The sequence below is a fragment of the Moesziomyces antarcticus genome (genome assembly GCF_000747765.1).
Source record: "Moesziomyces antarcticus DNA, scaffold: scaffold_v10012, strain JCM 10317, whole genome shotgun sequence".
Classification (NCBI taxonomy): domain Eukaryota; kingdom Fungi; phylum Basidiomycota; class Ustilaginomycetes; order Ustilaginales; family Ustilaginaceae; genus Moesziomyces; species Moesziomyces antarcticus.
In genome coordinates, this window is record NW_014638998.1 from 369246 (window position 1) to 383747 (window position 14502).

The following is a 14502-nucleotide window of genomic DNA, read 5'->3' on the forward strand; positions in this document are numbered from 1 at the left end:
TGGTCGAGATGATGGAGGAGAGGCTGTCGGCTGGCATTTGCGGCTTGGAATTGCAGTTGAGCGCCGCCTCTCAACCGCCATCCGCTCGGGCCAATTATTTATTTAAATAATCTTGCGCTCTCTCAGGCACAGCGCCGCTCGATTCGTATTTCTGCGCCAAAGAAGCTCAGTTGCGGGCGCAGCGCAGAGAGTGCCAAAATGCCCATCCACCAAAAATATAAAATGTGGAGAAAAGTTGGGCGCTTTTTCGGATTCCACGCGCCTTTTCTGAGCTGCTGGCTTTGGGCCCCTCTTTGAGAAGAATGCGCAAATCCAAAGGAAGCGCAAAAGAAAAAACCGGCAATCCGAGGTCCATAACCGAGGCCACACTTTGGCGGCTCCTTCTCCTTCTCCACCACCACCACCACCACCACTATCTCCTCTTCCAAGCCATGGCGTCGACAGCAGGTGGCATGGCTCGTCGTCAGCTGCGTCAGTTCATCCCGCGCACCACCGTCCTAGCCACGCCCACCCCCTCGTGCTCCTACCGCACTGCCGCTGCTGCTGCCACCAGGCCGTTCTCGTCGTCAGCACAGGCTCCCAGCTCGTGGCCCGCCGCGGCTTCACCCACGAGCGACATCAAGGGGAAGGCTCGAGCCGATGGGCCCATTGCAATCCCCGCACCACCACGCGCCAAGACCATCGCCGACATCCACGCACTCAAGCAGTCGGGCGTGCCCATCGTGTGTCTCACCGCGTATGACTACCCCACTGCGCTCTCCATCCGCGCGGCGCCCATCGATCTGTGCCTCGTGGGCGATTCGCTCGCCAACGTCGCGCTCGGCCACTCCTCGACGCAGCCGCTCTCGCTCCACGCCATGATCCACCACTGCCAGGCGGTGAGGCGCGCCATCGACGCTCCGCTCTTCTCCGCCCCCATCCCGGGTATCGATCTCCCGCCGCCGCCGCTCGTCATTGCCGATCTGCCCTTTGTCGCCACGCTCGGCTCACTCGACACCGTCGTTGCTGCCGTCGGCAAGTTGATCCAAGAATCGGGCATCGACGGCGTCAAGATCGAGGGCGAGCACGAGGCGATCCCGCTCATCCGGCACCTCACCCAGCGCGGCATTCCCGTCATGGGCCACGTCGGGCTGCAGCCACAGCGCATCGCGTCCACCTCGGGCTACCGCGTGCAGGGCAAGACCGCCTCGGACGCCAAGCACATCCTCGACGCCGCACTTGCCCTCCAGGCCGCAGGGTGCTTCAGCATGGTGCTCGAGTGCATCCCCACACGCCTGGGCGAGCACATTTCGCACGCGCTCGACATTCCCACCATCGGCATCGGCGCAGGCAACAAGACCGACGGCCAGATTCTCGTCATGAACGACGTGCTCGCCGACCTCACCAGTCCCGGTCATGTGCTGGCCGCACTTGCACCTGCGGAAGCACAGACCGAGAAGCAACACGCCGTCATGCCGGCGGCTAGCCCACTCGCGCCGGCACCGCCCAAGTTTGTGCGCAACTTTTGCGCTCCCGGCTCGATTGGCGCACTGCGCATCGCCGCGGTCCAGGCGTATGCACGCGCCGTCCGCGATCGCTCCTTTCCCAACGACCATGAGGCGTACAAGATCAAGTCGACCGAATGGGCCGCCTTCCTCCAGCTCACCTCCTAGACTGCACACTTGCGACAGTTGAATTGCAGCTTGGATTTCACGCCAGACGTGGCGGTGGTGATGATGATGAATATCGAGGCCGCGTGAATGTTCGTACCCAGTCTTCGTCGGTCTGGTTGCCACCGAACTGGATCTCGAATCCACCGAGAGCTGCGTTGGGATCCGTACCCCTGGGCACCAGGCCGCGCAAAGAGCTTCCGCCCTTGCCCGACGACGCTCGTGGCATCTCCCCGACCTCCTCTTCCCCACGCACAGTCGCAGTGTGTTCGGGCGGCAGTGCGAGATCCACGTCCGACTCCTGCTCTTCTTCATCCTCCTTCTTGACTGGGCTTGGTGTATCGCTGAGCGCCAACTTGGAGCACACCGGATGGGCGAGCCACTCTTGCCTCCACACCCTGCGCTGTGCGTCCGACGCCGCTTGCAACGCGCTCACATCCACACTGGCGGCAGATTGAGCGAGGACGTAACCCAAAGTGGCTTCGAGCGCCGCGATGTGTTGTTCGAGTTTCGGCCGCAGCCCTTGCGTGGGACCACGTTTGCGTTCCGGTCGCAGGTACGTGCAGCTGCGCTCGAGCTGCTTGCAAAACGTGCAGACGGGCAACTCGCCATCGCACCGGTCCTTTTTGAGGAAGCACTGGTCGCATGCCCGCGACACGCGCTTCCGCTTGCCTCCTCCTGCTTCCTTTGACGACGACATTGTGCGCAGCAGATGGTGGTGTTGAGTCTAGCCCCAATTTCCCTCGGACCGCACCGTGGTGTCATGTCGCCGAGAATCGCCCAAGTCCGACTTCCGAGCCGCGAGCCTTTTTTGGGCAACACACGACTCCTTTCGCGTGAAAGCCAAGTTGGACAGGCACCATCATCTTTGCGGCGACATGTCTTGGTATCGCGATCCTTCTCCCGTGGCTTCCGGCTACTGGGGTCCTATCACATCCACCCTCGTGTGGTGCGAGCGAAAGTACCGCTGGTCGTACTACGTTGCTGAGCCGATCAACACCGCCACCAACGTGTTCTTTATCGCGCTTTCGCTCTACGGCTTTCTCTCCTGCCGTCGTCAGGCACTGCCGCTTCGCTTTGCGCTGTGTCACCTGGGGGTGGCGTTGGTTGGGTTTGGATCGGCCTGGTTCCATGCTACGCTGCTGTATTCTACCCAGCTGCTGGACGAGTTGCCCATGATCTACACCTCGGCCCTGCTCACGTATTGCGTCTTCGAAACGGCGCCCTCGCATCTCAAACCGCGGTTTCGAATTCTGCTACCTTCGTCTCTCTTTGCTATGGTGGCATGGATTACCGCCGTGTATCTGCGCAATGGTAATCCGGTGTTTCACCAATGCGCATACGCCGCGATCCAAATCCTATCCACCTTGCGCGTCATCTCCCTCCTCACTGCCACACCCTCCCCCCTCACCTCCGCCGCGGGAAAGGCACGCAAGAAAGAGATTACGCGGTTATACCTCTTTGGCGCAGTGATCTTTCTCACCGGATTCGGCGTGTGGAACGTGGACAACATCTTTTGCGCCCAGCTGCGCGCCGCACGCCAATATGTAGGCTACCCCTGGGCCGTGTTTTTAGAGGGCCATGGTTGGTGGCACATCCTCACAGGCTACGGCGCATACTCGCTCATCACTGCGGGGTCGCTGCTCGCGCTGTGCTACAAGGAGGAGCCGGCCAACTTCGAGCTTACCAAGGCGGCGTTTCCCATCGTCAAGCGCGTCAAGCCGTACAGCCCTCCCAAAGCACGCAGAAAGATCACGCAGTAGACGCCATACACCGTGCACATCGAGGATCAAGATGGACAATGTATGTGGAACGCGCCTTGGCTTCTCAATCGACGCTGCCGTAGCGAGATGCAAGGTGTACAACTTGGCTCGTAGAAATCTCGAGCCATTCAAGTGAAGCCACACCTGCATATCGAGAAAAAAAAGGTGGATAACGTTACCAAGTACGAAGCTCAAGCCATAGAGACCGCCTCAATGCACACTGCCACGCCAAGATAGGTGAAACACAATTGCAACATTTGCAAAGCACATGGTGCGAAAGATTCAAGAGGCAAGGGTGAGGGGGTTTAGAGGGGACGCGCGAGCGAGCGGCGGTAGTGCTCGGGCTGCGGCTGCTCGTTGTTGCCGTGGTGGCCGTGGTGGTGGCCGTGGTGACCGTGGTGGCCGTGGTGCTTGGCGGCGGGGGCGCCGGGTGCGCCGGGCTGGGTGCCGGGAGCGTCGGCGTCCGAGTTGGCACCGTAAGAGCCGTAGGCGCCGCCACCGGGTGCGTTGGAGCCATCGGAGCCAGGAGCGCCAGCACCAGGGGCACCAGGAGCACCAGAGCCGTTAGCACCAGGAGCGTCAGAGCCAGGAGCGTCAGGAGAGCCGGCACCGGGAGCGCCAGAGCCGTTAGCGCCAGGAGCAGCACCGGCACCACCAGCACCAGGAGTGCGAGGAGCAGCGCCAAGGTCAGGAGGGCCCATGTCGATGTCACCAGAGCCAGCACCGCCAGCACCCGAACCAGCACCAGCACCGGCACCAGCGTTCGCACCGTACGACTCGTGAGAACCAGGGCCGCTAGCACCGGCACCGGCACCAGCACCAGCACCAGCACCAGCACCGGGAGCACCAGCACCAGCACCAGCACCGGCATCGCCACCAGCATTCGAGCCAGCACCAGCACCGTACGACTCGTCAGAACCAGGGCCAGACTTGGCATCATCGCCGCCCTTGGAGCCGTGGCCAAGATCGGAAGCCCTACCGTTGGCGATACCCGCCTGCTTCTTGCCCCACTTCTTGAAGACATCCACAATCGCCGCGAAAGCGGGCTTGGGCTTGCCCTGGGCATCAAACAGGAGGGGAGCGCCGACCTTGCCCTTGCCCACACCGGGGTCCTGCTGGGTGCCGAACCAGGTGTGCGAGTCCATCATGCCCCAGAAGGTCGCGCCGAACGCGCCACCCTCGAGAGCGGCCTGCATGAGGTTTCCGTACGTCTGGGCCTGCTTTTCGAGATCCTGCTGCGAGGGAGGAAGGTTGATGGGCACGTCGATCTCGGACAGCACCACAGGAATATCCTGCGAGGTCCAGCGGTGGATGGCATTGTACATGTCCTCGTACTTGTTATCCGGACCGATATGGAACTGTAAGCCCACCACATCCACAGGAACGCCCTGGGCAAGCCACTTCTTGATGGTCTTGAACGCAAAGGCCGACTTGGGGTTGTCATTTTCCATACCATACTCGTTGACGATGAGCTTCTGGTTAGGACACTGCTTCTTGACGAGCTTGAGCACCTCCATGTAACCCTCCTCTCCAATCACCTCAAAGTAGCCGTTGTTCTTGAATCCTTGGCCATCGTCACGGAAGACCTCGTTGAGCACATCGATGCCCCAAAAGTCGGTCTCCTTGACGATCTTGGCGCACAGCTTGTTGGTGACAAAGTCGGTGATGGTCTTCATCATGGCCTCCTTGCTGAAGCTCTGCTGCATCATCTTTTGGCTCGTCTCGGCGCCCCAGATGAGCGTGTGGTACTTCCACTTGAGCGCACCCTTGCCGTTGGCCTTGTCGGCCGCAGTGAGAAGCTCGGTCCAGGAATTTTCGTTTTCATAGACGAACTGCATCTTGAGCGAGTTACCGGGCGTAACGTAGGGCATGTACTTGAGCAGAGGAGCTGCGAGGGGGTCCTTGAGGTCCGGGTTGTCGATGGCCGAACCGACAAAGAAGCCCTCGGGGAGGTTCTTGACCAGCTCGTCACCCTTCATGCCCGACGCATCCGTCGCCCAGTGCTTCTGACCACCGGGAGCCGCAGCAGCAAGCGAGGCCTGCATAGGAGGTCCGCCGGCACCCGAGCCTCCGGGACCGAAGGGCGTGCCACCGGGAGCACGGTCGTTGTTGCCAGCCTGGCTACCCGCACCACCGGGTCCAAAGGGGGTACCGCCGGGCGTGCGGTCGTTGTTGTCGCGACGCACGAGCGACGCACGGTCCAGCCGCTGCATGTTGGAAGCTTTACCCAGCGCACCGCCAGCGGTGAGCATGAGGAGGAGCGCGAGCTTGGTGCCCACCATCTTTGCCGGAAGGACTCGTGGAGCGTTTAAAAAATGGGGATATGGGGGAAAAGGAAAAAGAGAAAGAAGTGTTGTGGTGAGAGAAGGAAAAGCCAGAGATCGACCAAGGGAGCGAGTTATATATCTCGATCTGGGAGAGGGTGTTGCATGCATGCGCAGTGCTATGCTGTTCCTTTCCATCTCTACGAGTGCGATGTGCACGGGGGAAAGGTCACACTGCAACCGAGGTGGCGCAGTCGAGGTGGGCTCGGGCGAGGCGCTGCAACATCTCATTTGGGATGGGCGTCGAGCCACCGCCACTCTGCATATGAATACTCGTGCAGCCACGTTACGTTTCACATCCCACCCACTCTGGGCTTGCTGCGTCAGGATGATCAACAGCGTGTGCACGCTGCACCGTGCACAGACGTCGAGCGTTGTAGAAAAAGGTGGGGGATTAGGCGCTGCTTGATGTGCCTGTGTTGCTGGGCGTCCAGAAATGAAGTGTGGGCGGATGTTGCTCGATTGCCGGGGAGCATGCTTACGTTGGCCGCTTTTCGCGATGGTGGGTTGACTCTTCACCAAATCTTCTGAGCAGCCTGTGCACACGCTTGCACGCTGCAGCAGTCTCCGAGCCTCGATGCTGCCTTCATCAGCCCACGCTGATCCGCTTGCGCCGGCGGAGGCCATCGTTGTCGTGCCTGCCAGATTGCCAAGTCAATTCGGTCTACGGACCAGCGGCTCAGCGTGTCTTGGTTCAGATGAAAGCTGAATCGATTGGAAACAGCGACTTCTGTCGGTGTCGAGCTGGCATCGCCATGTGTCGTTTGAACTGGCGAAGTGGTTTTTTGGGATGGACCTGCACCTGCACACCCGCACGCAGATCGCCGTTGTGGGCGCGATCGGCCTCTTGGCACAGTATCAGCGCAGCGGCATCTGCAGACAATATCCTCGTCCAGCAACGCAGGGAGAGCTGGCAGGCGGCGAAGGGCAGTCCAAGGTGGGCCGCTGATCTCAATCAAGAACGAGTGGGCTTTCCTAGCAGGGGCTGCAGTTGGCTGGGCGAGGTCGAGAAAAATTGACAAAGTGTTACGCCGCAATTTGAATACTCTGGCGTGTTTTGCAAAAGGAAAATCGGGCCGAAATTCGAGGGCGACATTCGCTACCCTCAACCCATCCGCGTTATCGGGTTGGCTTGGCTTGCGCCTAGGTTGGTGGTGGCAGGGGCCCCGAGTTGGCCCAGTTGGCCCAGAGTTGGCCTAGTTGGGCCAGTTGGGCCAGTTGGGCCAGAAGTACGGCAGTGAGGGGGCGCACCTGCAGCCTGGATTTTCTCCGCGTCATTTTTGCTATTCTCAGGGCAGCAACCCAGCCAGCCGGCGGCGGTCGCTGGCAGATTTCAGTCGGATTTGGCAAATCGCGCACTTTCCGAGCGCTCTTTCATGCACGTTCTCCTCTTCGCCTCTTCTCCTCCTCCTCGCCGCCTCTTCGCCTCACCTCCTACCATCACCACCATCGCGCGCCCTCTTCCGCTCACACACGTCATCATGAACGCCGTTCAATGACACACAAAGCTGTCCCTCTTGACAGCACGCGCACACCCTCACACTCCAATCTGAACCGCCGCCAACGCATACATCTTGGCCCACCATGCTCGAACGCATCGCCGCCGGTCCGCGCGCAGCCGCCGTCCGCGCCAGGTTCCGCTCGGCCGCGCGCTGGTGTGGCAAGAACCTCAACTTCTTCAGGGTGCATGTGCTCGTCTTCACCTTTGTGCCCCTCATCGCCGCCGCCATCTTCTACGCGTGCAACGGCGAGACGCACATCAACTTTATCGATGCCCTCTTCTGTTGCGTCTCGGCCATGACCGTCACCGGCCTCGTCACCATCAACATCAGCACCGCGAACGGCGGTCAGCAGGCCATCCTCTTCATCCTCATGTGCATCGGCAACATCTCGGCCGTCAGCGTCACCATGATCTGGATCCGCAGGCACTTTTTCCGTCGCAAGTTCGACCACGTCGTCCGCCGCAGCGCCAAAGTTCGCAAGCGCATGCACGACGTCGAGGAGCAGCAGCGCAGAGAACGTCGCCACAACATCGCCAAACTACAGCGCATGGTCGGCCTCAAGGCCTCCGACAGCGCAACCACCTTGGACGACACTGACGACGCCGACCGCACCGACTCCAGCTCCAGCGGCCACATCGAACTCCGTCGCATCGAAAAGAAGCAGTCCAAACCAAAACCAAAACGCAAGCCCCTGCGCGCAGACATGATCCGTCGCATCGACGGTCCCGCCTTTCTCATCAATTCGGCCGGTGACCCCTCCAACACGATCCCAGACCATCGCATCCTCGCCGGTCCACTCACATCCGAGCCTGCCACCGCCGCAGCAGCCGCCGCTGCTCAGCCAGGCGCAAGCATCCTTTCCACCACATCCGAGTCCGACCGAAGAGACGAGCCCGACGAGCCGGACCAGCAACATCCCAGCATTCGCATCTCGCTCCCGCACGATCCAAGCCAAGTCGCCGAGCCCGGCACAACAGACTCGGCTCCTCGCCGCAGACTCTCCATCCCACGCTTCAGCGGCCGTCACGATCCAGAGGCAGACAGCGACGAAGAGGCCGTGGCAGACGAAGACGCCCATGACATCGCCGACGCACCCATGCCGCAGTCGCCGCCGCTTCGCGCTCGCTTCCCCGACCACCCACCGCTCGGACGAGGCAGGCGCGTCTCCGACCCGCCCCAGTCGCACTTCCGTCGAGGCTCCGACACCGGCCTCATGGCCACCTACAATGCCCACGAGAAGCACGACATGTTCCCACGCGCCCAGACCGTCGAGTTCGCCGTGCCTAGCGACTACCGTTCTCCCGCCGAGTCGTCCGGCTATACCACGGGCACCCATTTCAACAGGCCCGGCGCCGGCATGCGTCAGCGCAACACCAACTTCAACCGCACCGTCACCGGAAGATCCTACGCCTCGGGCCGTACGGGCTACGGACGCGGCGTCCCCTTGGCACGCACCCAGACCTCGGCCAAGCAGCGTGGCCTCGGAGGATTCCCCACGCCGCTCGAGATCGCCGGTCTGGCCATCAAGAAGGCCATGCCCGGCGTCCAGGAGCGCTTCCAGAGGACCATGACCATGCCGCGCACCTCCACTTTCACCTCGGTGCGCTCTGGCGGTGGACTCACCGACGGCGGATCCAAGACGGCCCCCTATCTGTCGTTCGACGCGACGGTCACCGGCAACTCGCGCTTCCACGCGCTCACCGAGGCGCAGAGGGACGAACTCGGCGGTGTCGAGTACCGCGCACTCGATCTGCTCGCCAAGCTCATCCCGGCCTACTGGCTCATGATCAACCTCGGCATGATCACCATCGTGGCGCCGTACATCAACAGCGGTGCGTTTGCAAAGTACCGACCTGCGTTTGAGCAGCAGGGTGCGAACCGGCCCAACTACACGTGGTTCTGGTTCTTCAACGTGGTGTCGGCGTACACCAACACGGGCATGTCGCTCATCGACACGAGCATGACGCTCATGCAGGACGCCTACTTTCTGCTCATCCCCATGGCGTTTTTGATCCTGGCGGGCAATACGGGCTTTCCGATCGCGCTGCGGTTTTTTATTTGGATCGTGTCGCTGTGCGTGCCCAAGGGGTCGAGCGTGTACGAGACGCTGCGGTTTCTGCTGGACCATCCGCGTCGGTGCTTTGTCTACCTCTTTCCCTCGAGCCAGACGTGGTTCCTGGCCTTTGTGCTGGTGGTGTTCACCTCGATCGACTGGCTGGCGTTTCTGATCCTCGACATCAACAATCCGACGATCGAGTCGATCAAGCTCGACATCAGGGTTTTCGACGGGCTGTTTCAGTCGATCGCCGTGCGCGCCGCGGGGTTCACGGTGGTGAGCCTGCTGACGCTCGCTCCGGCGGTGCAGTTCTTGTACGTCGTCATGATGTACCTCTCGCCGTTCCCGCTTGCGCTGTCCGTGCGCAGCACCAACGTGTACGAGGAAAAGTCGCTCGGCGTGTACGGCGACGAACCGACGGACCCAGGTAACCTGCCGCAGGAGTCTGGCAATCCGAAAGTGTGGGGATCCTTTTTGGCGTCGCACGCACGTCGTCAGCTGGCATTCGACATTTGGTGGCTCGGCTTTGCGCTGTGGCTGGTATGCATCATCGAGCGCGACGATATCCAGGACCCCAACTCCAACGGCTGGTTCACCATCTTCAGCTGCCTCTTCGAGCTCACCTCGGCCTACGGCACTGTGGGCCTGAGTCTGGGTACGCCCTTCGATGCGTTCAGTTTGTCGGGTCGCTTCCACACGCTGTCCAAGCTGGTGGTGTGTGCGGTGATGATTCGCGGTCGCCACCGCGGGTTGCCTGTGGCGATCGACCGGGCTATTTTGTTGCCTTCGGAACTGGAGTTGGAGGATATGCTGGACGACGACGTGTCGCATCTGGACGAGTGGGAGCGCGATAGCACCTTTGTGGATCCTACGGCTCCAAGGCCTTCGATGAGCACCGAGGTGTACCACCAGCGCAGTGGCAGTACGGGCAGCGGAGGGGAGAACGGTATGTCGGCCGTGCAGCGTACGCAGTCTGGTGTATCGTTTGCCCTCGGCCCACGCACGCGCCGCGGGAGCGTTCCTCCAGGAGGCGAGTATGGATCTCTTTCGCCCAAGCAGCATGCGGAGGTGCACGAACCTCGCCGGAGCTTTACCATGACGTTGCCGCCGAGTGCCATGCCTTTGCACGCCTCGGCTGCAGGGGGCACGGGGATGGTGGCATCGCCGGGGCAGTTGACAGCGATCGACGAGATGCCAGCGGGTTTGACGCCGCTGAGCGAGAGTAGGGCGCAGACGCCTACGCGCGGCGACAAGCCGCCCAGCTTCCATTCCGAAGCCAGCACAAGCAGCAAGGGCAGCAAGGGCAAACAGCGGCTCGACGAGCATGAGACGCAGCTCGCTAGGCAGGCGGGCTCGTCTACGCCGCACGGCGTGCATGATCCGCTCACGGGTAGAGAGTAGCCACCGTCGTCGTTGAGTTCAAATAGGAATCGCATTCACGCCTCTGCAGATGGCTGTTTGGCAAAGTGTGCGAAGCGTGAAGAGAGGCAGCGCGTGAGGGCGATGCGAGCTGTCGGTGGTGGCGCAGAGAAGGATGCGACCTAGCATGTGCAGCGCTGCGTGGAGGCATGCAAGGTGGTGGAGTGAGGGCGAGTGGCGGACGTCGTGTATTTTGGGTTGGGGTATGGCTGCGCACATGCGGACAGTGCTAGCGGCAATGCATGGAATTGAAAGGAGCGGTCGATACAAGTACAAACATGAATGGTCGAGCAAGACAAACGTAGAGGATAAGGGCGAGTGTGTGTGTGTGGAGGACTAAGAAGACTCGGACTTGACCTTGTCCTTCTTCTTCCTATCCTTCTTGTCCTTCTTATCCTTCTTTTCCTTCTTGTCCTTCATTTCCTTTTCGGTTGAAGTGGCTTGATCCACTTGCTCCTCGTGGACCTTGGTCTGTGGTTCTTGCTGCGTCGATGGTTCGAGCACCTCCATTGGCGTCTCCATCTCTTCATCCACCGTCCCGGCGATCATGGCGGTAAATGCATCATAGTCGATCTTGCCGGCGAGGCCGTTCATGAGCCTTGTGAGTTGTGCCGCCACCACGCCGCCCGTGGAGCCGGCGGCGTCTTCGGACGCATTGTGCGTGCCCGTCCTTGCGGCGTACTGCGCGAGGAACGACGAGATGGATTCCGAGACTGCGGTGTGGTCCATCGACACCGGGGCATGCGCAAGCTCCAGTCGCAAAGGTAGGGGTAGTGCCGGCTCCATCGTTAAAGGATGGCAAGAAGATATATCGTGCGTGAGGTGAAGAGGAGGAGAACGTAAAATCTCAAAAAGTTCCACAAACCCGCACAAGCAGCGCAGCCGACTCCCGCGAAATTCAAGGCAGCTGCTTTGTAAGCCTGACAAAGACACCCCAGGGTCTCAGGACGCGCCCTCCGCCACGCCCAACACAACACACACACACACCGCCGCAAGAATGTCCAACTTGGCCCCGAGCTGCAATGCCCACCCAAGCCACTTCTTTGTCCCCACCTTCAGCAACCACCACCAGTCGTCTAACGAGACCAACGATCTCTACCGACTTGCCTTGCTTTTTGCTCGGCTGGGTTTTTTTTTCCTCTGGGCACATCCACAATGGCGGCGGATACGGCGCTCAACAACGCCACCTCTCTCGGTCTGGGCATGGTGATGGGCGGGAGCGAATCGGGCGTACTTCCGGGCACCTTCTCGTCCTACACCACCGCCCTGGGCCTTCACGATGCACTCCAGCACGACCCTCGCGCGCTCTGGTCGTCCTTCGCCATGATCATCGTCTCGGAAATCGGCGACAAAACCTTCCTGATCGCCGCGATCCTCGCCATGCGCCAGAGCCGTCTCGTCGTCTTCACGGGCGCCTTTGCCAGCCTAGCCGTCATGTCGGTGCTCTCCGCGCTTCTCGGCGTAATGTTCCCCTCACTCTTGCCAAAGAGCCTCACCAACCTCATGGCCGCCGCGCTCTTCCTCGTATTCGGCCTCAAGATGGTGCGCGATGGGTTGCAGATGAGCGGCGACGAGATGCAGGAAGAATGGCACGAGGCCGAACGCGAAATCGAACTCGAAAACACACACGAACTCGACACCCTCGAACAAGGCCACCCCACCCCCTCGCCCGCCGGCAAACGCGCAGGGGCGGTGGGGAATAGCCTGCGCGAAGGCACCAAGAACCTCTGCGGCCTCTGCTTCAGCCCCGTCTTCGCCCAAGCCTTCATCCTCACCTTTCTGGGAGAATGGGGCGACCGCTCCCAGATCGCAACCATCGCCCTCGCCGCAGCACACAACGTCACCCTCGTATGCATAGGCACCATCGCAGGCCACGCTTGCTGCACCTCCATGGCCGTCGTAGCCGGCAGCTGGCTCGCCACAAAGATCAGCGTCAAACACGTCACCCTCGGCGGCGCAACGCTTTTTTTGGTCTTTGCGGGTGTGTATGCCTTCGAGGCGTATAGCGAGCCGCGTGGCGCGTTGCAAGTGGAGAATGTGGTGCAGATGGCCAAACAGGCGGCGGGAGCATAGCAACCCCCATCTCGCATAGCAATAGACTTGTGCTTCTTCTTTTCTCACAAACAACCATGCCAGCGCCACACATGGAGGTGGATCGCACGAGCAATGTCGACGGGAGCATGAGAAAGACAAGCTAGATGGCCGCGCGCGTTACGCCGTCGAGCCCCAAGTCGTCGGAGGTCTCCACCGTAACGCCGTGCGCGCCCCGCCGAGGCGTGTTAAAGCTGAAAGTTGGGCCTTGCCGCGTTACCGCCCGGACGTGCGTTTGGGCGAGTTTCGAGGTGCAGCGTGCTGCAAATTTCGCACGTGTGTCACTTGGCGCGTCACAGCCGTGTGGAGCAAGGAAAGTGCGCTCCCGCTTTCACGCCCCGACGTCACCACCGCCCAAGCTCGCATGCAACCGTCGGCCTTGCCTTCTTCTCACCTTGCCTCTTCATCCCACCCTACCAACACTCTCGCCACTTGGCCCTTCGTCAGACCCTTGATCAACATGTCCAAAAAGTACGATGTGGTTGTATTCGGCGCCACGGGCTTTACGGGCCAGCTCGTGTGCAAGTACCTCCTCTCGCATCCGGAGCAGCGTCCGTGGGCCGTTGCCGGTCGCTCCGCCTCGCGTCTCGCCTCGCTGAAAAAGTCGCTCAACCTGCCCGACACTGTCGGCGTGATCGAGGCCGAGACGGCCAAGTACGAGACGCTTACTGCCATGACCTCGCAGGCACGCGTGCTCATCAACATCGTCGGCCCCTATCGTCCCTTCAACGCGCTCGCCGTCGTGCGCGCCTGCCTCGAGTCCTCGACGCACTACGTCGATCTCTCCGGCGAGACGGGCTTCAACTCGGACTGCATCAGCCAGTTTCACGCGGACGCCCAGGCCAAAGGCGTCGTCATCGCCAACAGCGTCGGCTTCGACTCGCTCCCCTTTGACCTCTCCACCTTCCTCGCCGCCCAGAAGGCCAAACAGCTCAGCGGCAAAGACGTCGCGCTGGTCGAGTGCGCCTACGAACTGCCCAAGGACCTCTCGGCAGGCACGCTCGCCAGCGCGGTTTCCATGGCTTCCGAAAAGCAGCAGATGTTCGCCGTGCGCGGCGACTGGCTCTCGCCCATCTCCAAGCCGCACAGTCTCGATTTCGCCAGCCCCGTGCGCTGGTTCGAGCAGCGCCGCAAGTGGGGTGCGCAAAACACCTTTTCCATCCACAACACGCGCACCGTCACACGCACCTGGGGCCTCCTCCAACACCACTCCTCCCCCTCGGCATACGGCTCCTCCTTCGCCTACAAGGAAGGCACCCTCCTCCCCAACAAAATCGTCGCATATGTGGTCGCCTACCTCGGCGTCGTCTCCATCTGGGTGCTCATGAACATCGCGCCCATCCGCGCCCTCATCGCGCGCTCCATGAAACCCAACTCCGGCCCCTCGGAGCACTCGCTCCACAACTCCAGGCTCCGCGTCGACACGCTCGCCACCGCCACCGACGGCACCAAGGCCCTCTGCAAGATGTCGGCCAAAGGTCATCCGGGCTACCTCCTCACCGCGCGCATGATCACCGAGGCTGCACTCACCATCCTCGCCACCAGCGACCGCGACCTCCCCGGCGTGAAAGGCGGCGTGCTCACCCCCGCCCTCCTCGGCGCCTCCACGCTCGCCGACCGCCTCGCCCAGTTCGCCCAGTTCGACATCCGCACCGAGGCGTACGAAGACGCAAAGACGCGCTGATGCAGTCGGTGAAG

The 14502-nt window shown here is 61.4% G+C and overlaps 7 protein-coding genes across 7 annotated transcripts; 4 read left to right on the forward strand and 3 right to left on the reverse strand.

Annotated features, from left to right (window-relative positions):
• Window positions 1-431: 431 nt before the first annotated feature.
• Window positions 432-1652, forward strand: PAN0_012c4527 (ketopantoate hydroxymethyltransferase; the record flags this gene model as incomplete). Its single annotated transcript, XM_014800064.1, has 1 exon — window positions 432-1652. One exon carries the CDS (start codon window positions 432-434, stop codon window positions 1650-1652), a length of 1221 nt encoding a protein of 406 aa, XP_014655550.1.
• Window positions 1653-1689: 37 nt separating this feature from the next.
• On the reverse strand, window positions 1690-2349 carry PAN0_012d4528 (uncharacterized protein; the record flags this gene model as incomplete). Its single annotated transcript, XM_014800065.1, has 1 exon — window positions 1690-2349. One exon carries the CDS (start codon window positions 2347-2349, stop codon window positions 1690-1692), a length of 660 nt encoding a protein of 219 aa, XP_014655551.1.
• Window positions 2350-2527: 178 nt separating this feature from the next.
• PAN0_012c4529 (ceramidase) lies at window positions 2528-3412 on the forward strand (the record flags this gene model as incomplete). The annotated part of the gene is made up of 1 exon (XM_014800066.1): window positions 2528-3412. One exon carries the CDS (start codon window positions 2528-2530, stop codon window positions 3410-3412), a length of 885 nt encoding a protein of 294 aa, XP_014655552.1.
• A 305-nt stretch (window positions 3413-3717) lies between these two features.
• PAN0_012d4530 (endo-1,4-beta-xylanase) lies at window positions 3718-5694 on the reverse strand (the record flags this gene model as incomplete). The annotated part of the gene is made up of 1 exon (XM_014800067.1): window positions 3718-5694. One exon carries the CDS (start codon window positions 5692-5694, stop codon window positions 3718-3720), a length of 1977 nt encoding a protein of 658 aa, XP_014655553.1.
• Window positions 5695-7320: 1626 nt separating this feature from the next.
• Window positions 7321-10695, forward strand: PAN0_012c4531 (potassium transporter; the record flags this gene model as incomplete). The annotated part of the gene is made up of 1 exon (XM_014800068.1): window positions 7321-10695. The coding sequence occupies one exon, from the start codon at window positions 7321-7323 to the stop codon at window positions 10693-10695; it is 3375 nt and encodes a 1124-aa protein (XP_014655554.1).
• A 354-nt stretch (window positions 10696-11049) lies between these two features.
• Window positions 11050-11499, reverse strand: PAN0_012d4532 (uncharacterized protein; the record flags this gene model as incomplete). Its single annotated transcript, XM_014800069.1, has 1 exon — window positions 11050-11499. The coding sequence occupies one exon, from the start codon at window positions 11497-11499 to the stop codon at window positions 11050-11052; it is 450 nt and encodes a 149-aa protein (XP_014655555.1).
• Window positions 11500-11868: 369 nt separating this feature from the next.
• Window positions 11869-14488, forward strand: PAN0_012c4533 (vacuole protein; the record flags this gene model as incomplete). Its single annotated transcript, XM_014800070.1, has 2 exons — window positions 11869-12713; window positions 12850-14488. 2 exons carry the CDS (start codon window positions 11869-11871, stop codon window positions 14486-14488), a joined length of 2484 nt encoding a protein of 827 aa, XP_014655556.1.
• Window positions 14489-14502: the final 14 nt, after the last annotated feature.